The following is a 21414-nucleotide window of genomic DNA, read 5'->3' on the forward strand; positions in this document are numbered from 1 at the left end:
ATATATTTAGATCTGATAGTCATGTTCCTCTCTTTCCTTTTTATTGGTAGTTTTGTTGGTTAAATGCAAGTGAAAGCTTTTCTGCTGGATAAGAGCATCAGCTAATTGCCTGAACATGCAAATCTAAGTGTGTCCATCAGGCCATTGAGAGACTTGAATTACACTGAATGTTACAACCAGCCCGTCAGGCACAAATGGTCAACAAAGAAACAACTTTCAGCTCTGATTTAACGAATCATTAATCAGTTACAATACTTTCCCTTCAATCATCTCAATTAATCATAATTAAAGACTCCTGTTGAGTGTAATAATATTTCATCTGGTCTTTTTACCTTGACTGGAGCAGAATCGGCTTCGTTAGGTGAACAACAAGGATCAGTTTGTCTGTCGGCCTTCTTCAAGTCTGAGAGGACTGAAGGGATGGATGGACCGAATCTTAAACCCTCTATCTCGTCTCACCTCCAACTACACACACACACACACACACACACACACACACACACTCCCACCTCTTCCATCTCTGTCCTGAAACATCCCTCCCTCTCTCCCCCGTCCCAGAATTAGAGAGTAAAGAAAAGGTCTCATGCTGATTACACTGATCCAGTTTGAGAAGATTCTCGATTAAGGATATTAAAAGAACCTCAGTTTATCAACATAAAAAAAAATCCCCAGATTGTTTTCTTGTGTTAAAGGATTAACTAGTTGATCAAAAATATAATCAATTAATTAAAGACTGCATCTCATTTTTACTTTTATTATCAAATAATCTCACAATTATTTTCTCAATTGACTGATAATTTCCCCTTTTTATCAGAAATATTCAGTTTACAATCATAAATGACTAAAAAGGCAGTGAGTCCTCAAACTCCTTACATGTGAGGCATTCAAATCTAATATTTGACATTTTTCCTTAAAGAATTACTCAAATGATGAATTGATCATCAATATATTAATTCATTTTCCTTTTGTTTCAGCTCGATTCATGATTAACGAAATGAAAACGTAATCGTAAAAAAAAGTAATCGACATTTGACTAACTCCTGAAATGTTTTCTGCTTTTCTTCAGTGTAAACAAGAAATTTAATGACATCCGTTTTTTGGGAAGAATTTCTAACGTTTTTCACTTGAACACAGAACATTAATCCATTGGAAAACAGTTGAGAGAACTGTTTAGAAACCTGAGAGGCAGTGATACTCACTGTCTATAAGCTATAAGTCCAGGCTGACTGCTGCTATTACCCCGAGGGAAAAAGGGCAACAGTAAAACACACTCAGACGACCATCATTACAAGTGAGAGGGTGAAAGGTTCCACCTGAAAAGACGAACAAGGAAAAAGAAGAAAGACAAACTGTGAGAGAATAGGTGAAGATATTTTTTTCTGCATCAGGACTGAAGCGCATTAGAATGAGCTGAGGGGGAAGATATGATTGAGCAGACTGAAGGTGACTGCAGGTTTTCTTCTCGCTAAATCAAATAGGTGATGAACTCAATACCACACTTTGCTCCACTACAGCTGCTTTTCTCTTGACAGTGGTGACTTTGGCCAAGGTTAACAGGCTCTTCAATACTCTACCGCACAGGCTCAGGAGGCTGTTAGAGGTGGAGGCAGCGGAGACACATTTTGCTCAAGCTGACGTCCTGCTGGCAGCCCCTCAAGTGCTCTAGTCTCAAGTACTTGTGTCACTCCAGTGAAACTGAGGGTGAATTTCTGCAGGCTACAATACTAGAATCAACATTAGCAAACTAAAACATATCAAGAAAAGGCTCAGATTTAATTACTGCTCAACTTGGAACACTGTAATATTAGATGTTGCTTTGCTCTATAAGCTAATAATCCAGAGGTGCAAGATCGTGAAAGAAAAACTATGTCAGATCATTGAAGTAAACACACAACCAATCAAATTAAATTTTGTTTATAAAAAGTAGGCTGGTATTAATAATAGTGCTTCTTAATTTCCTCTATAACTTAAATAAAAGAAGTTCACTGCATTTATCATGAAACAGTTTCATTTAGGTTAAGTTGTGATTAGATAACATTTAAGTAAATGGGCAGAGTCAATATGGGAAGATTGATTCTAGTATCACATCTGTAAAAATAAAACCAGCAGCAGCAGGTTAAGCTGTCATAGCACAAAGACTGGAATAAGCCTGTGAAAAGATAAACTCCACCTACAGTGTCACAGCCTCTAAAACTCACTATTCAACACAACAAACCTCACGTATATTTCATTCCTGGCTTTAAGCTAATCAGGTGCTCTATGATTTTTATATACAGGCGAGTAACATTAATCTGCTCATGTGGCTCTCAGCAAGTGTGGAGTGATTCCTTTAACATTTGAGATGTGCTATTGTTAAAAACGCTGCTGTTTGACAAAGTGATTTCAGAGAGATGAGGGTTATGATAAGTTACTCCCACCATTAACTAGAACAAAGTTGTGTGTTTGCATGTAGATTAGCAGAGATTTACTTTTCTCTGCCACAGAAAGAGAAGCAATCCATCCACGCTTTACATATGTGCATCCCTATACATGCCCGCCTTGCTCGCTCACACACACACACACACACACACACACACACACACACACTTACCGTCCCTCAGATGTGATAGCTGACACCGGAGGCTTTTAATTCCAGTGTAAATACAAATACTCTCCCAGACAGATATCAATTATGCATGGCTCTAATTGAGTTGAATGTTGTGCTTTTAGCAGCTCAGGGACCCTGGGTCACACGCAGAAAGTCTGAAGCCAAACACTTACACACACATACACACATATATCTTTGCACTTGTGATTTCCCTGCAATTTTTTTAGCTCAATTACTTCACGTTAAAAATACTTTGCATTACTGATTGGTCCTCGCAAAGATAGAAGAACAAGCAGCGGCAAACAATGAAAGATGGTGCTGCTGCTGCTCGTGGACACAAACATATCCTTATACACACAAAACACACATCCAGAGCAAAGGAAGAGGCTTCACAGTGAGTATAAAAGCTGACAGTCTGAAAATTGAGCTGTTGGACTGATGGAGCCGCCCAGGCCGGCACGCAGAGGCAGATGACAGAGAGCCAGATTTAAACAAATGGGCTGAATATTGAGGCGAGCAGGATTGTCAGGGGAATATTACTGTAAAGATGTAATATAAACACAGAAATGTAAGAAGAAAACCCTCTCTTCTGCCTTATTTACTCTCCAGTGTTTGAGAGCCACATATATTAGCCCAGTCTATCACCAACTGAGGATGTGCAGGAATAAAAAAACAAATATAATAAGACTTCACATTCCCTGAGGGGCAATTTAGGTAGAGGCACACATAAACGGGCCCTGAGACGAGAATTTGCTTTCAACCACGATTGTCATCCTATATTTTTTTACTTCTCAGCTTCAGTGAGCAGCATTATCTCCTCTGTGATGAACGGTATGTGTGTTTGTGTGTGAGGATGAGGTGGATGAGGAGGATGAGGAGGGTGTTGGTGGTGGGGCTAAGTCTGGATTTGATCCCCACTAAAAGGACTGTTTGTTTTACAGCTGACGACCCCAGAGTTTAATCTGGTGCTTAGCTGCTCGCTCAGTCTCCCCTCTCCTTCGTCTGCCTGCATCTTCTCATCCTCTCTTTTCCCTTCATCTCTCTCTTTCTCACTCACTCAATCGTATCATCCTCTCGCAGCGAGTTAACCCACCCCGCCGCCACCACCTCTCCCTCATCCTGCTTCCCTTGTCATCTCCTTATTTCTCTCTTATTTCTTTGTAGTGCCAGGAGCAGTTGTGTGCGATTCACATTCAGCTGGATCCATCAGGTTTTGTGTTATGCGTAAAATTAAGCGGTGTTACATCATACAGTACATCGGGTGCGTGTGTGTGTGGGAAGATGGTGGTTTCAGGTCCGGAAATGTGTCCATGTACGTGTGTGTGTGAGAGGGGAGGACAATGGTGAGAGTGTATGTTAAACAGGATGATGGTATTGCAGCAGATGAGGGTCATGCTCCAGGTCTTAAGGGTCAAATCCTGTTAGAAGTAAGAGGGATCAAGGCTTTAGCACAGCACTGCCTTTTTCACTGCTGCAATATTCACTGACACTGTGCAAGAGGAGCTCAGTGTGTGTGTGTGTGTGTGTGTGTGTGTGTGTGAGACCCGACACTCGGAAACAGTGTGTGACTGTGGAACAGCTTAAAACTGCTTAGTTTGATTTGGTTGAGCTCAGTTTACACGTCCTTAACGATATCAAAGTTGAAAAAATGAGAGAATGACAGGTTGTGCAGGTGAGATATTAAAACAACCAGCAGAAAAACACAGCCCAGAGCTCGACCTGCCTCTGTTTCCCCTCAGGGTTCAAATCATTTCATTCCCCTCTGTCACACAGTATTGTAGTGTTTATATATTTGCTGAATAAGCTTGTTCCAACTCTTAGATGATGACTGAGTGACATATTCTACACATATATATATATATACATACACACACACAGTATTAGCAGTTAGTGGGTGTAAATCCTTATATTTACTAATCTCTTTACTTTGTGTGGGCAATCTATATTAATATTGCCATGCATAAACTCCTACATTGAAACTAGTGTAGGCTACTAACAGCAGGTGCGACAGGCTCCGCAGGAGGATCTGTTTTGGATCTAAATGGTCTTATATGGTTTCCAATAAAGACGTCAACATTGTTTTGCTGTGCAGACTATATGGACATCCTCTGGGCTGCATCACATATTGCACTCTGGTTTATATTTGTAGCTTTGCATTAAAAACAAAATCATAACAGAGCACTTAGGAAAGTAAGTACACTGATATTAACCTAGAGATTCGAGATAATTCAGTAGTTAATTGTATCATGATTATATTTCACTACAATTCAATCATTTGGAAAATGCATTTGCTCAAATCACCCAGTTGGGAGGAATTTGGGGTTCAGTGACACTGAAGGACACTTCGACATATGGCAACAATTAAAGGACAACCCACTTGACCATGTGAGCTACAGCTACTCTCTGGAGTGATGATCTGCTCGTATTATATCATAATTCCAGAAAGTTGTGTTATACCAGCTCAAATCTAAGAAAATGATTTGTTAGACAAGTCAGCGGTTCATTGCATACAGCATCAATTACATTTGTCATACTGCTGAAAGTGGAAAAACTTTTTTTTTTTTTTTTTTGGATTGTGCAAATGAAAAGATATTCAAAGTAAAGAAGTGACAGAAAAATATGGAATAAAGAGATGACACTGCAGACAAATGAACATGATAAAGGAAGGAAACAGACTGCATGGATAATGACTGTTTTATGAAATATATAGAAAAAATAAATACAAGCTTCACATTAGTAGTTAATCAGAGCAAAGAGGTACAGTAATAAAGAGATAAAACATATAAGAAACATTCTTAATGTTATAAGTCCAACCATACTGATAAGCTTTGATCAAACTCATACTTGGTCACATATTTTGTTTATTAGGCTGCAGCTTCTCTTAATGCTCAATTCTGGCATCAGATTCACAGTGAAATCATCCAAAGTGAAAGCAGCTTTGTGAAATGTGGATGATTCAAGTGTAATTAGCATTTCTGTACTGGATTTATAGTACTGCTTCATTTTCAATGGCTTAAGTCATGTTGTTAGAAAAATAATTTTCATTAAACAGAGTGATGGATTAGCCAAATGAAAATCAGCAAATGGTTTCTCAGCATTGTCTGCAAAATCCTATACAACAATATAGTAATACTTCAGTGGTTGTACGAGGCAAAATTAATGCCGTTGTGATCATCATGATCCAAAAAAGACACGGATAAGAAGAGAAAGATTTAGATGATATGAGATTTCCGTTCTCCTTACTGCCTTATTCCATTTTATGAGACCCACATCAGATGAATTGTCACTGAAGTATTTCACAAGGGAAAACTATCAAGATGGCAAAGAGAGAACAGAAGTGGAGAGTAGAGACAGCAATGCTCCCTCAGGACGTAAAGCAGTATAATATCATGAATGAAAAATGAAGTCAATAAAATGACAATGAAGCAGTTTGAGTGGGAGTGGGTGTCCATGCGAAAAAGAGCCTGTGTGTGTATATGTGTGTGTGTTGTTGTTACAGCAGGCTAAAGTCCTCTTACTTAGGAACAGAAGGTTATGGGGCCAGTTGTCATCCTTACTACCTTTTCCCCCATTTCCCCCCTCCTGTCTCCGATCTCTCAGCCTCCCCTGGTTCACGCTGCCCTTCAGGGAGCTGTGGTTTCTGAAAGGTTTCTCAGTGTCCTTAATCCCTCCATCTCTTTGTGTCCAGGCAAAAATATATCCGCATGAAACTCAAGAGGCCAACAGGGGCCAAGCTGTGTGAGAAAAAGATGAGCCACTTTCCAGTATTTTAGGGGAATAACAAAGGGTGCTGTTCTGAAAAAAAGATAAAACTAATTAGGCTTTTTTTTTTTTTTTTTAAAGAACAGCACAAAGCTTTAAATTAGTGCTTTCAAAACTGGAGTCATGCAAGTTCAAAGAGGAATGGTTTGGTTTCACTCATTTTAATAAGCATGAATTATCCCAGTTAAGAGAACGGATGACAGCTTTAATCATCGGTTTCAGCTGCCAAATTTATCACTAAATCCACTCTTTAGACAATTGGAGTTTCCATTTTAAAACCGGCAACTACACTTAAAAATCTAGACGCAGGGGTAGATCATACACCAGGGGAAGTTGGCTGGTACATGCAAAGATTGTGATTGTGGGGTAGTTCAAGTCATTTCACACTGATCCATTTAGCAAAGAGTAGCTAGTGTTAAAAGCCAACCCCAGTTTGAAGCAGGTGCTGAACAAAAGCAGCATACAGCTCCCCAGCTTCTCTAAATATTTATGGTGCAACACTCTGACCTTCAAGTAATGTTGCATCATAAAATGAGTGTTCTGTTACATTAATATTTAGGATTCCCTCTACTATCAGCCTTAAATTGGGACAGATTGCTCTGTCAAATAAAAAAACAGATAAAAGTCAAGTGAACTGAGATTCATGCGTTTTGTACATCATCATGTCTTTATTTGTGTGTAAACAAACTCTGAAAAGAGCATCAGCCAGATTCTTGATTATTGGCATTAACATGATTGATTTCTTTTGCAGTCCAAGATAAAACATGATCACTTCACTGGGAAAAAAGGCCGTCTTTTCATCCTAAATGTCCTAAAATCTTTTTCTTAATAAATGAATGTACTGACGATAACCTGAAACTGGGAAATCGTTACACTGTTTAAAAAAAAAAAAGAAAAGAAAAAAAACAAAACAAATGACTTTTTGAAGAAAGTAGAAACCTACCTTTAGACTTAGGCTGTAGATCAGATTTCCAGGATTTAATAAATGATAAATCAGCCCATTTTGCAGCACGTACAGTATAATAAATAACATGACACTTCCATATGACCTGTGTGCCACTTCACTTCGGTCTAGGAGTCTAACAGTAACTTCATCTCATTCTTACTTGGTGTATGCAGTGTTTTTCTACTGTATAAGGTGCTGGACGCGCACGTGTGTGTGTGTGTGTGTTTGAGAAATGGGGAATGTAATTTGGTCATTATGTTTGTTGGTGTGAGTCTGTTGATGTGAAGATTTGGACACGACCGGGTGTCCTGAGGCTTAATGGGTTAGTAGCTCATCAAATCATTAAATATGCATCAGGCAAAGAGCTGAAAAAATAACCTTCTTAAAAACAAGAAAACGTCCGCAGATCACAGCAGTAGTGTTGAGCTTGGAGTGCAACATAATTCACTTAATCACTTCCACTGTACATAAACAACAAATATATTTACAACCAAACAAAAATAATACGCATAACCAAAGAAATGCTACTACATTCAGAACCACTGACGGACAACTCACTACCGAGTTAAGTAGAGTGAACGTGACATGTAGTGTGTGTGTGTGTGTGTGTGTGTGTTTCTTACTGACCTATTCTGACTGTGTGTGAGAACTTTCCTCTTTATTTCAAAAGGCCTTAAGGTGAAAGCTCCATCTGGACACAACTAATAAGAAATCTAAAGACCAGCCTCTGTCTTCATCGACAAAGACTAGACACATTTTCCACCATAAATGGTCCCAAGTGGAATTTAAACGCTTTAATACGCTGCATCCACGCCAATCACAGTATCTTATCTGAGCTCTGACGCATTTAGTGGCACATCCCAGAAATTTAGCGATGCCATCAGAAGCTATAAAAGCCTAAAGTACTGCATTTCTGAGGTTACCTTGTTTTGTATTCAAACTCAGCTTACAAAACATACACCTTAAAATTCTGCTCTTATCCTTCCCCAAGACAAATGTAGTGGAGTTTGAAAAACAGAAAACAAACCTAAAACTCTCCTTTGAGGGCTTTGTGGATATGAGAATGCAGATGTCAATGTCTAAGAGCCAATAGCTCGTCACATTCAGTTAGATGCTTCACGTCGTTTCGGAAAGCCAAGCAGAATAAGAAGAAGTGAGGTCAAACCATAACACAGGCGCTACCACTGTATGCCACTGTTTTGTTCTTTACGATATGCAGATTGAATTTGGAGAATATTAGCAATAATAGATAAAAACCTGTTCGCTATAGTTTGAAGAAAAGGGAATGTAGATGTGATTATACTCTTATAGGACCAGAACATACAATCCAACACTCATGCAAAGTGACTTGCATGTCAATTTGTCCTGCAGAGTCTGGAGAAAATCTGTCTGTCTTTGAAGAGAAAGGCTGGGACAAACTGGTCTCTGAGCTGTTGCAACTCTGAAAATGCATCCTCCTTTTGTTGTGTGTCAGTATGCATTCATGTGGCTGTGTATGTATGTGTGTGCCTGTGTTGAATCCTCCTATCAGACTTCCTTTTAAGGCTTTCAAGCTGCTTTGGATCAAAGTCAGTCCCACGGGATCACTCAGCATAAACTCCGGGTTCAGACACATCATAGCCTACCTTCACATAGTGCTGAATTCAATTTTTCAGACACGTCAAAACCTACTTGATCTCTTGATTCACAAATAGAGGCTGATGTCCCTCCAGCCACTCATCTTTTACTGGCATCGATTTGTTAGCATCATCTCACTTCATCACTGCTTTCACAAAATAATTTCGCTGTTGAAAAAATGTTAAATGCTAGAAAACAAAACCTAACATCAATTTAGGATTGGCAAGGGGAGAGTCCCTGCACAGAAACCAGGGCAATAACCACATCTAAGACTTAGCTTTAAGCCCTCCTTTTAGAAACTGCGAGAGTGCAACAGATGTGCCACAGACTCATGCCAAAACGTATAAACAGCGAGGGGGAACAAGAAGGAGAAAAAGTGTTAAAATGTTAAATGAATCCCACACTGGCCACGAGATTAGAATAGTTAAACAGTACATTAGGCTATACGCATCATCATAATTACCGATAGATATATAGCTGTTGCTGCCACCGCCATCCAGTTTTAGAAACACATCTGGCTAAAAGGGAGGGAAACAGGAGGAGGAAGAGAAGAACGTTTTCTTTCTGGAGCTGGATTTAAATAAATATTCTGTTTTTTGTGTTTTTCTTTTTTAAAGCCATCTTTCCTCCTGCCACTGGCGGCTTCGGAAGAGTGTGCGGCGGAGTTGGAGGGGGCTCTATGTGAAGTTCTGGAGCGGCTGGCTGACCCTCATGCAGGCCCAGTAGAAGGCCCGAGCCAGGGTGACGAGAACCAGGAGCAGCAACACGGCCCACGAGGCGTAGATCCCCTGGTAGGTCTGAGCCTTCACCCATGTTCCAGCCTGAACAGACACGGCGACACAGAGAGGACGTACAGAAGTTAAAATGTCACTTATAAAACCTTTTAAGGAAACTTTAGTTACATTCTGAGTTTGTTACTGTGATTATAATGAAACAGCTCAGTCCAAAAAGCAAGGAACCAGACAGATAAGGCCAAAATTCTAATTATATCTTAAAATCACACGTTATTCCAGCCTTGTACCCTGGGATCTCCACAGATTAAAATATGGTTACTCATCAGTTTCATTTAATCCAACCAGGGCTGCAACTAACCATTACCTTTGTTTTTCTATTAAACTTCCAGAATCAGAACTTAAATTGTCTTATGTCCAACTAATTGATCTGAAACCCAAAGATATTAAACATGTTGCAGTGTCAGAAAATGTTTCAAGTTCTAAAATTCGAGAATCAAAAACATCTATTTTTAGCACTTTTGACTTAAAATGAACTTGATGTCGGATTATTAGAATAGCTGCTTCAAAAACTAAACATTTAGTTTAGTCTAGTTGACGCATCTATGGTGAACAAATAATCCACCTGCACCAGACTGTTGCACTGACAGAGATTCAAAGGCACAATCTTTGATGGAAGAGCTCGTATGTAATATTTAACAGTGACTGAGGAGTAAGAGGAAATAGCTTCTCCATCAACTATTAAGTGTGCAGCTGCTCAGAAGAAAATTGTTTAACGAAGATGGCAAAAGTGACTTTGAGAAAACCCACAGGGATTTTCTGAGAATATGAAAATATGAACTCAAAGAGGACAGCTAAAATGGAGATAAAAACTTTTTTTTAAAAAAAAAGCAACTGACTTCAGAGGCATTTGATCCAACATGTTGTTGCAGAGGAATACCATCAATCCCTGCAATAAGTAATGTTCCTTCTTCTTCTTCAAACTGCTGCTTCAGCAGGTTAATGCTATTTAAAATGAACCACTGAGCAGGTTTTTGTCCACAACTAGACTCCAGATCAGGTTTGGTTTATGTAACAGGCAGTGCAGTCTGTGTAGTTGGCAACACAAAAACAGTCGATGCCCTTCGTCAGCGTTACTTACAATTTAAAGAGAAAGCAAGAGGACAATCACAACACTATCAAAAAAAAGCTCCTGGTGACTAAAAATCTAGTATTTGTAACCTTAATGTATACTTCCCTTGGCTCCTGTAAATGATCTGTAAAGTTTTACAGGCAGCTCTCAGGCAGTTTTAACTCTCAGCTCATGTCGCTGAGATGGGACACACCACACATCCAGAGATGTCCTGCTGGAGTGATTTGCTTTCTTAACTACTCTCATTTCTGAGCAAGTTTCATTTAAAAATCACTGCTGTCTATTTATAATTCAATTCAACCTGGAAATGAAGTTTGATCTGCTCCTTGTCTTGCCATTTAAGTTTATTGATGCACTGCACACCTCAAAAGATTAAACTGTCAAAACACCTGATGGTGGACCTGTCTTATAATTAAACCCACCTTTTAATTAAACAACCTGAGTCCATGTTGTGACATTTATTGCCACTACACCAGCATTACCCAATGCTGTCAATACAGCATATTTAATGTCTGCACTTTGCTGGAAGGCATGTCCTCGGTGTTCAGTGTGTGGATACTGCTGGAGCTGTTTGCTGTTCATCTTGCACCCTCTGCTGTTTGTACAACAGAACATCGACTGTTTCATCTGTTCTATTTGTCCATGTTCATTTTTAGAGGTTTGCACTCATCATTTCATACTAATCATCCATTAAATTGTGACCTACTGTATAATTCTGATAAATTCTATACTTACACTCTTATTCAAATAATAGTAACCACTAAAAACAAAATATAAAATGCAATGTGAGACTTGAAAGGCTGGATGTATTTGGAGGAAAGGAAAAAACAAGGCAAAACACAAGGTCAAAACTAGGCAGAAATATTCTGTTTTGTTATTCTGTGCATGTTGAAGCTGCTGTTCCAACCTGAACACTGCTTACAGTTAAAGGGCTGTGTTTGTGCTATATCTCACTGACAAATAGAGGCCTGTCATATGGAGTCTGGAAAGCTACTGCGAAGTGCACGCCCTCCATGTTAAACAAGTGACAACAAAGGGGAAGATTGTAATATATTGCTTCTTCCTGTGGACTTTGTTTTATCTGCAGCTGAAAGGTTTAACATTAAAAAGCAGAAAGGAGAGGAAAAGATGAGACAATAATTGTACAGTGCCTGTTGTGATTTCATGCCTTGTCGGCTATAGATAATGTTTCTCTAATACTAAACGAGAGCCCTCTGTCTCATTCTTCAGTCAGCACAGTGTCTTTTGAGGTGCACTCACCATCAGTCCGGCGGTGGAAACGCTGAATAGCAAGCAGAGTAGAAAACACCACAAGCTCCGCCTCCTGGGATACCTCTGACCAATGGAGGAGCTTCAGGTCCAACAGAGAAGAGTGCAAAAATTAAATCCCTCAAGAAATTAATTAAATTGAATTATTTCTTTTTCACAGCAGGCATTTTGACTTGTCAGAGCCAGAAAAATCTAGTCTTGCTAATAACATTTAAGATCACTCAGGTGATGATTAATCAGCAAACAACAGCTAGAGCCCACACCTGAAACAGCTACATGGAATTCAGTCACCATTCATTTCATTATTTACACCTGTGCTTTTCCAACTGTGATACGTCAAACTGTGTTCTGTGAAACAGTCCTGTTAAACAAAGGGCTGAGCGTTAAAAATGAATCTGACATCTTTTACCAGCACAGAAAAAACTCCAGCATCAATCATTTTTAGTTCATACATTTTGGGAATGTATAGGTGTTGGTGTCCAGCTGCCAAAGCCGGTAAACACTCTTTGGAAGAGCAGGACTAAAATAACACCTGAAGGATGAGAACACGCCTGCAGAAATTCAACTTCAAGCAGCACCTGTCCAGGTTCAATCCAGGCTCTGGGGCTATTTTGGATTTGACTGAAGTCTCATAACTAAAGCTGTTCATAAAGACTGGCACACCTGTGTACTGCAGGAATACAAATGATAAACTAGTACATCGTCTTTCAGCACCTTGTGAAGCTCAATGCTGGAAAGAAGAATTTCTCTAGGACTTGTTGCGATTGAACGGATGTGTTAGCAGAAAACTTAACATTTTGAAAAAAACAGATCTTCTCTTTTTGAAGCTTTAATCTCCTGTAATAAGACAAATTTTCCATATTTATATATTTGAAATATATTGTATATTTGCAACTCATGAACTGATCCTGCATCATCTGGTTAAGCTGCTAATTCCTGCCCCTAAAGTCCAATGAACTTTGCTCACCCTGTTAAGACGCTTATGGATTTAGTGATATAGGAATGTGGTTTGTAGCAAAGAAGACCAAGAGATACTGAACACACACATACACGAAGAAACACCTTTGTGATGTGTGATGAGATACGTTAACACACTGAGGCAGCACTTTTGATCAGAGACAACGTGACATAAAACAAGATGTGATGGGTTCGATTCCCAGAAAAGCACAGCGTGTGTCCTGTCCTTGAGGATAAGCCTAAAGCCACTACCTGCTCATCCTTTGTTCAGTTTCTCTGAATAAAAGCTTCAGTGAAAGGCCCGAGGATATAAATCTAAAATGTTAAAGTACAATGAGAATGAGGTGGTGGTGTGACTAAATTGCTCATAGCGACTTACACTTTCCTGCAGTGTGGGCACCTGGCCAGCGTCCGGTCTGTGAACTCTGTCCACTGAAATGAGAAAGAAGCAGTAAAGGTGAACTTTACTTCTGAGGCTTTCCCTCAGTGCAAGGTGACTGTTACTTGCTAATCAATACAAACCTCGCTAATATTCGATTTGTAATAACATAAAATTGAGAAAAGCAACAATCCTGCATTAGAAAAACTGTAACTGATGAAGCATTTTTTTTTTGATAAATAACTTAAGCAATCGATCAAACATTGACACTGATGGGGCTATTACTCCGGCTGCAAATACATTATGTGCAGGAAATATACAACTGCGGGAGAAATTTCCTTACAGATGGTCTAGTTTAAATATGCCCAGTGCAGCAAGGATTGATGGCATATTTTAAGCAACCATCCTAGTTCTTGCCAACAGGTGCTGCGTGCCACACAAAAGAATGAGGAAGAAATACAGTCTTCTCGCAGGGTGCTGAAATTTATCCTGACGTTGGGATGTGACACATTTGTAAACCTTGCAGAGCAGAATATACTGTGCATGTTGGACATTTTTCTTGTTCTGATAGAACACTCTGTATGGGAAACACAGAGAACATTATCGCCAGATCTGTGACAAAGAGATCACTGCTACGCCACCCAGGGCAGAGATTTGTATTTTCATTTAGTCACCCTGTCTTTAAACAGGTAGGAAAGGTCCGGCTGAATGCTAAACACCCTGCACCATCCATCTCCTCTGTGTTACAGCTCTATTCTTCTTTGTCTGACACCGCCACCCTCCTCCCTTCACAATATATCCAAAACCTTTTTTACCTGTCCCACACATTGTTCAGGAGCAATAAGTTAAAATGTTACTTCCCCTTTAGCACAAAATGGCCAAAATATATCAGAAAAAGTTGAGAAGGTTATTGATCTAGGCAGGAAACTCAACATTTACTTGGCCTGGTGCTAGGATGCTTTGGCTGCTCGGTAATTCACTTTTCTGGCTGCACTACAGTATGTTTCACAACAAACACCTCGCGGGCCTCCTGAAACTGTCATAAGGTTTTTCACCTACAGATGATAAAAGCCTCATTTGAAAGTCAAAACAGCAAAGGCCAAAGCTCTTTTGTTATTCTGCTAATTTGCTCAGGAACAGAAAATCTCTTCAAAAACATTTGCAGTGGATCTTGGTTCTCATTCAAAGAGGCAGAAGAGGAGGGGAGCTGTGCCACAGACATGATCAACAGCTGCTGCACTGATGTTCCAGCTACTACTGATTGCCATAGAGATAAGGGTGATCAATGGAACCAATACCTCTGATGCCACTTTCAGTAATCTGAATATCAGACTGCTCACCACAGCTCTGTTCAGGAATTAGCTTTATGGAAGTTTAGCACTGTATCTCAAAATACTGGGACAAGGATTTGATGACACATATTACACAGAGCAAAGGGTAAATGACTCTTTCGCAAATCTAAAACTTTTCCAAAGTGTTAAATAAATTGAATTATGAAATGTAATTAAAATGCAGTCAGAAGGCTAAATCCAATGGGTATTTTATTAGGATCAAAAATACAGTATAATATGCTAATTTTTAGGGCAAAATGCTGTTACATTACTTTGTTGCTGAGAATGAAATAAGAACAGACACTCTGACACTGTCTGTACAATAAAAATGAAGGTGGAGCTAACAGCCCATTAGCTTACTTAGCTAATTTTCTCCTGGCTGCAGCTTTGCATTTGACGTACAGACACAAGAGTAGTATCAATCTACTAATCCAATGCTTGGCAAGAAAGCGAACAAGCATATTTCCCAAAAATACCAATGTCAGATTGTTTCAATTATTAATTAGTTGTTTTAACAAAAGAGAGTGTGAAAGGTGTTACCAGGAAAGTGTTGCTGCAGTGCCCACAGGAGACACGGGCCCCGGCCGGCTGCGGGTCAGGACTGGCTGGGCCAGGATGAACTGGACCCAGATTAATTATCCTCTTACTGTGAGCAGACAGAGACGCACATATCAGCCACACACCACAAATAACTTGAGATATTATTCAGTGTAGTGCAATCAGTGTCTGATGCTGCGAGCAGTCGTCTCATTCTGCTGGTGTGGACAGGGCGATGATAGCTTTAGTTTTTGGAATCCATCATCAGTCAATGCTCTCATTAGCACTAACACTGCTTTTCCACATCCACCCTCCTCAGACAGCTACAGTAGCTCACAATCACCGATCTGACAGGGCCACAGAAATGTGTGTGGTTTAGTCAGCATGTCTGGTGTGAATGCAAAGCAGTGACACTGGAGCATATAAACTGTCTGGAGCAATTTAATGCAGAGTATATATATGCCTAGTAATATTGGGCATCGCCTAAACTGCATGGCTAACTTTTGGTCAACTGTAGCAAAACCATGAGTGGACTCAGGAACAGCTGAAAACAAACTAGTCAACTACAAAAGATAAAGTCTGTTATTTTGTATGTGAAAATTTTAGACCCGTTGTAAAAATATCTCTGGGAGAAATTTCACACTTCAGACACCACATTGTTAAAAAGCATAAAACACTTAAAGGGCAAATTATGGGATTTTTTTTTTTTTTTAGACATGAGGACATTTCATGAAATTATTTTTTTGCCTCCAGTTAACATGCAAACCCTAATTAGCCTTGAGCTTATGATCTGCACTGAAGTTAACAGATAAATTATGAATTTCAAACACATAAGAGATTTTGCAAGGTAGTGCTTAAAATATACATATATATATATATATAGCAGAGGAAAGCTGACAAAAAGGATAGAAAATGGATGGAAAACGGATGGAAAAGGAAGGATATAAATGTTGCTCTTACACGTTTGATGCTTCGGGCATAAACAAGGAATCTTATCTTTCTAAGCAATTACACTCGGCTGCAGCAGCACCACATTCGGATGAGCTGCCAAAGCCGTGACTGACATCAGCTTTGTGTTTTGCCGATAATAATCCCAACACACTGGCATCTATTTGACCTGTGAAAGTTGTTCTATTGCTTTTTGTTAAGACGATTTTCTGACAGAAGACAACAGAAACTTCACCAACTTTACTGGAGAAATCAAAAAATGCCACATAACACTTACTATGCTTCAACTTAACTTTTCCAACTTGTTCAGTATTAAACAGGCTTCTGTACTGATTCTGCTCCTTGATATTAATTCTATAGTGAATGAATCTGCTCACTGTGCATTTGGTTGGTAGCTACTCTACAAAAATTTAGTGCATAATTAAATAGCTACATGTATGGATTTTATGATTTTTTTTGTAGCTGCTAGGTGCAGAATGAAAATTAAATCTCAACTCCCATAACCAACATCCCTGAATAAAATAGCCCGAAGTAAGACACAGCACACACAGTACATTACCCATACAGACACACCTCCCATAAAACTGATAACATGCTGAAATGAAACCCATGATGTGGCTGCTCTAATGAGGCTGTTACTTCCTCATCTGGTTCGCTGAGCACTGCATGTAAAATGCGCTGGGAGCACAGCTATAATTGAGAGACTGTTGCTCCCACTGCACCTTGTTTCCTCTACTTTGCTTCTCTCTCACACAGACACACAGTTTTCTTGCAGTTTTCACAGTAGAGAAAGGTCTTCTCACCAATAGGGCCGGGGACAGGCGATCCTCTGGGAAGTGACTTTGCAGATGAGCAGACAGTTGCAGGGGCAGCGAACATACTTCTTCCCTGCTGGGGCATTCTTAATGGGCTGCAGAGGGAGACAGAGACGCACAAGAGGAGGTGATAAGAAGACAGTAGAACTACGTTTTAAAATAGGAGTAGATAACAAGCCAATTATTCTTGACGGACAAGAATTAACCAGCACTACGTGAGGAAGTGAGGTACTGGGAGAGAGACTGGAGAGGGCTGTGCACTAGTTACAGCTAAGGGCTCTGTTGGTGCTTCGTTATCCCTAATAGTTCAGGAGTTCTGCAAATTATAGACAAAATTATACATCCATTGAAATGGGAGGTTAATAGGCAAGTTACGGTTTGAACTGACACAAGAAGCATCAGGTGCAATTAAAATGTGTTTAATACAAAGGGAGAGGACAGTCAAGGCTTTCTAGACACTCCAGGAAGTATGTATCAAACTTCACATTATCAGCAACATAATAGCTCATTTATATTTATGCTATTATAGTCTTAGCATAGAAGGACTATGCATTTTACAATTAGGGCATCCTTCTTTGTATCATCTCACTAGGTCACATAAGCCAAGCACAAGCCAAACTCAGATACTGAGGCCATTGTTTGAGCTTGCAGTAAGAATGGAAAGTTTAATCTGTGTTTTACTACTATACAAATCACACAGTCCTCTGGGCTTAAGATAACATCCAGCTGTCAGACTGCTGTCTGTCCTGCTGATGGGTCTCTTTTCTGCATCATTAAACTCTGACTAGCCAGATCAGATTGAGTCCTGTGTATTTCCTGTTGCATTATCAATTTCATTTCAAACTGCTGTGGGAGTGGAATGTTTGTTTGTACTGCAGAGGGGTAATGATGGGAATGATCACTAACATAACAAGTGTCTCTTAAACTGCTTCGTGTCAGTGAGTTATTAATATGACTGCTGTACATATTCCTTTTATCTTGTCAGAAAAAAATCCACAGGTACAACTGTTATCTCATTCAATTAATTGGTGCATATTGTTACAAAGTGACTGGCAGAGAAAAAGATGTTCCAGCTCATTACAACCCTTGACTGTCACAGACAGTTTGTGCAATACAATCAGTAGCAGTGAAATAACTGTTAATATTGTTTACTGACAATTAGTTATAACACTTGTCATCCTTCCACTACTGTCCAATTGAAACTGGACTACATAAAATTGTTATGTCACAATACGTCTAACTTATTACAAAGGGGGGCTAACGTGAAGAGGAGAACCCCATTAACACAAGGACCTACTAGACCAAACCTATTTACCTCAATAAAATAGTCATCCCTGTTCCACAGATATTAGCTGAATTCTGTGCCTGGAGTGCACAGTCCTGACATAAACAAGGTTAATATCAGGGCCTAATCTGCACAGTTTGTTTTACATGGTTGTGGCCAACAATCCACATATTTCTTTACATCTACATATTCTGTTGCCATCTGTAAATTCCTCCTATTGCATACTGATACATCTGGGCACATCTCATATTTCTTCTTCCATCTGCACACCGATCTGCATAGCTAGTGATGCACACTTGTTGAGCACCCTCAAACTGTGAATCTGGCAGTGATGACTGTGGAAATTACATGCTGTGTTATCATCAGTACAACTGTCAAATTGTCCCAGTCATCGTGTTTTGTTTTTTTTTTCCTGTGGCCACAGAGATAATTAAACTTGGCAATTAAATTTATCGTGACGTGTTTATATTTTCAGAAATTACTAAAGCAAAAACACAGCTGTGCTTCTGTTGGTTGGTTGTCTTGCTGCAACTGACAGAGTTACAGACTTGATTGTCACATTGCTTGTGATACTTGTGTAATTACAATATAAACATAATGAGAGTTGCCCAAATGACCCTTGGGTTCTGTCTAGTGTTTCTATTATTGTGAATCTTTTATTTGTTACAAAACTTCTGGATTCTTCTGACAACACAATGCCATATCTGCTCCAAACTTCAAGCTTTAACCCCAATTATGCTGCAAAAAAATCTCACTCAGTATTACAAACTCACTCATCTGACCTGTCACACTGATCCATTATTAACGTTTATAGCATTGGCAGGTCAAAAAACAATTTATTCTGACCACTGGCATCAACAAATCAAGCACTTACCGGTGCTTGCAGTCTCTATCTTGTCTTTCTGATGGATGTGCAAATAGCTTATATAAGATTTGTGTGTGTGCAGCATTATAGGGACAAGACTGTGATGACTGGATTTCAAAACATTTAAATACCAAGAAGACCTAAAAGAGCATAAGATAAACAAGCTTTAATAGTTTAACAATGACTTTATACTAAATATTCAAATCAAACTGTGTATCTGGTGATTTGTTTACACTTCATTCTTATCGGAAACCAATAACTCTACTATATATCATAGGACCTATACCACCATTACAGTAAGTCCCTCTTTCTTTGGTGCACATATAAATTCAAATGACATTGTGCACCACTTTATGCTACAAAACTAACCAGCTGATTTACTGCCAGTTCCACTTGGTGGGCAGTGTGCAGAGTAGAAACTGACACAGACAGCACATCTCAAGTTTTAAAACGTTTTCACAACGTTTAAACACAAATCAAAAATAAAAAAAAGCAAGGAATATTTTCATATGTAATATCAGTGAACTCTGATTTACCCAGGGTAATAGGAATCTCAAGTTTGTATGGAGATGCTGTTGAATTGTCATTGTTTTCAGCACAAAAAGCAAAATATCCATGCACCTTCATTGTACTACAGTGGGGGCAAATATTTTAGTGACACATACCTCAGAACCTAATTTAGATAAAACCAACACTCCTACGTGGATAAACAACAACAAAAATATGTTAGAACACACATCACTGAGTGAAATAACCCTTAAAGAGCATTTGTGTATAGGAAATCTAAATAGACTTTATGTTTGTGTTACACTGCATTACAGAGTTTTTTCTAGAAACCTACCGTGGCTTCATTGCAGACCCCACACTTCACCACGTGCTGGTGGATCTTTCCCTCCACAGAGATCAGGCTCTGACACACCCTGCAGCTGATAACAGGGGCACTACCGCTCTCTGGGGACGTGAGCGGGGAGTACGGAGGAGGATCCTCTCCTAGGAGTACCGAGGGCTGAGTTGGGCTGGGGAACGGAGGGAAGCCTGAATAGGAAGGGAGACAAAGAAGTGTAAGATGGATGAATACAAAAGTAGTAAAAGCAGTGACAAATGAAGGACTGTTAATAAAACACAGTCACAAGAGTTGTGCAATGGCAGGAACAAAAAGGCCTCAATACCCATGACGAGTAACCTTATGATTAATAACATAATAGGATTTGGTCTCGAGTTCAACTGAAAGGAGCTTTAGAAGGAAAACCCTCCTGGAATGCTGAGCGAGTTGAGTTTCAGCAAATAAGAGCCAAAGTGTTTGTTGGAAAGAAAAGCAAAGACAGTGTTGTTTAACTGAACGAGCCAGACTTCTGTCCTGCAGTCTGAGGCCAAAGGCAGGACCCTGTCTGCAGCCACAGTGAGTCAGAGTGTTTAAAGACAGCAGAACAATCAGGAGCCATAACTCCTGCTTTTCCCTCATATGCATGGAGCCATAGTCCCGCCCCATCTGAGTGCTCATTGGTCGGCGCTCTCTTGCAGCAGCTTTCACAATGGCCTTCTCATATGTCAATCAAATCAGGTGTTTCTCGGATGTTAACTAGCGTCCTGATACATTTATCTAGTTAGCTTTTAAGTAGAGTGTGCGCCACTCAGCTGTCCAAATACATGCAGCAGTTTTCATTAGTGAGCGTAAATCAAACACGGGTTAGTGATAATATCACCGAGCTGAAAACCCGACGCTTTGCGGACGGTTTTTAGAGCTGGATATCAAAGAAACATAACGGTTGCTACGTTAGCTAGGTGGCTAGCGCTGATAACCTTCAACCTCTGCTTCTCGTCGTGATGCTAAAGCTGCATCTTCTAAGCCCCAGCAGGAGCTGACAAAGAAACACCCGGGAATTTAAGACCATACCCCGCACAAACACCAGCCGCACAGACCGATTCACTACCACAGCTTAGCTAGCATGCTAACCAGAATGCCCAGTCAGTGGAGGCTAATGCTAGCCGGGCTAGCTGGAGGAGAGAGCACCGTGGAGACTCACTCTGTGGTTTGTTGGGCACCCCGTAGGGCGCTGCACCGGGAGACACCCCGCCGTTACCGCTGCCAAGAGCACCATCTCCCAGATCTGATAGTAACGGGGACCTCTCGCCGTCCGCCATACCGAGAGCGAGGGGTGGAGGGGGCGCGGGAGCGTGAATGCAGACCGATACGGTGTTGTTGTGTCGGAAATGCAGGCGTCACATGACCACACCACCGCTGCTGCGGTAACG

The 21414-nt window shown here is 40.0% G+C and overlaps 1 protein-coding gene across 1 annotated transcript; it reads right to left on the minus strand.

Moving 5' to 3' along the window:
• Positions 1-6995: 6995 nt before the first annotated feature.
• pip4p1a (phosphatidylinositol-4,5-bisphosphate 4-phosphatase 1a) lies at positions 6996-21373 on the minus strand. The gene is made up of 7 exons (XM_026314086.1): positions 21186-21373; positions 20003-20196; positions 17000-17106; positions 15252-15357; positions 13381-13433; positions 12036-12126; positions 6996-9733 (listed from the first exon to the last, which is right to left on the minus strand). The coding sequence occupies exons 1-7, from the start codon at positions 21301-21303 to the stop codon at positions 9590-9592; spliced, it is 813 nt and encodes a 270-aa protein (XP_026169871.1). The 5' UTR covers positions 21304-21373; the 3' UTR covers positions 6996-9589.
• Between the last annotated feature and the right edge of the window lie 41 nt (positions 21374-21414).

The sequence above is a fragment of the Mastacembelus armatus genome, chromosome 17 (genome assembly GCF_900324485.2).
Source record: "Mastacembelus armatus chromosome 17, fMasArm1.2, whole genome shotgun sequence".
In the NCBI taxonomy this organism is placed as follows: domain Eukaryota; kingdom Metazoa; phylum Chordata; class Actinopteri; order Synbranchiformes; family Mastacembelidae; genus Mastacembelus; species Mastacembelus armatus.

What these genes read in the sequence shown, in the direction of transcription:
- pip4p1a (XM_026314086.1), bottom strand. Translation starts at nt 21,303, where the DNA reads ATGGCGGACGGCGAGAGGTCCCCGTTACTATCAGATCTGGGAGATGGT. An exon ending in GCCTGTCCCCGGCCCTATTG is followed by an intron (nt 15,358 to 16,999) that starts GTGAGAAGACCT and finishes GTCTGCTCACAG; the next exon opens with TAAGAGGATAATTAATCTGG. An exon ending in TTTCCACCGCCGGACTGATG is followed by an intron (nt 9,734 to 12,035) that starts GTGAGTGCACCT and finishes GTGTCTGTTCAG; the next exon opens with GCTGGAACATGGGTGAAGGC.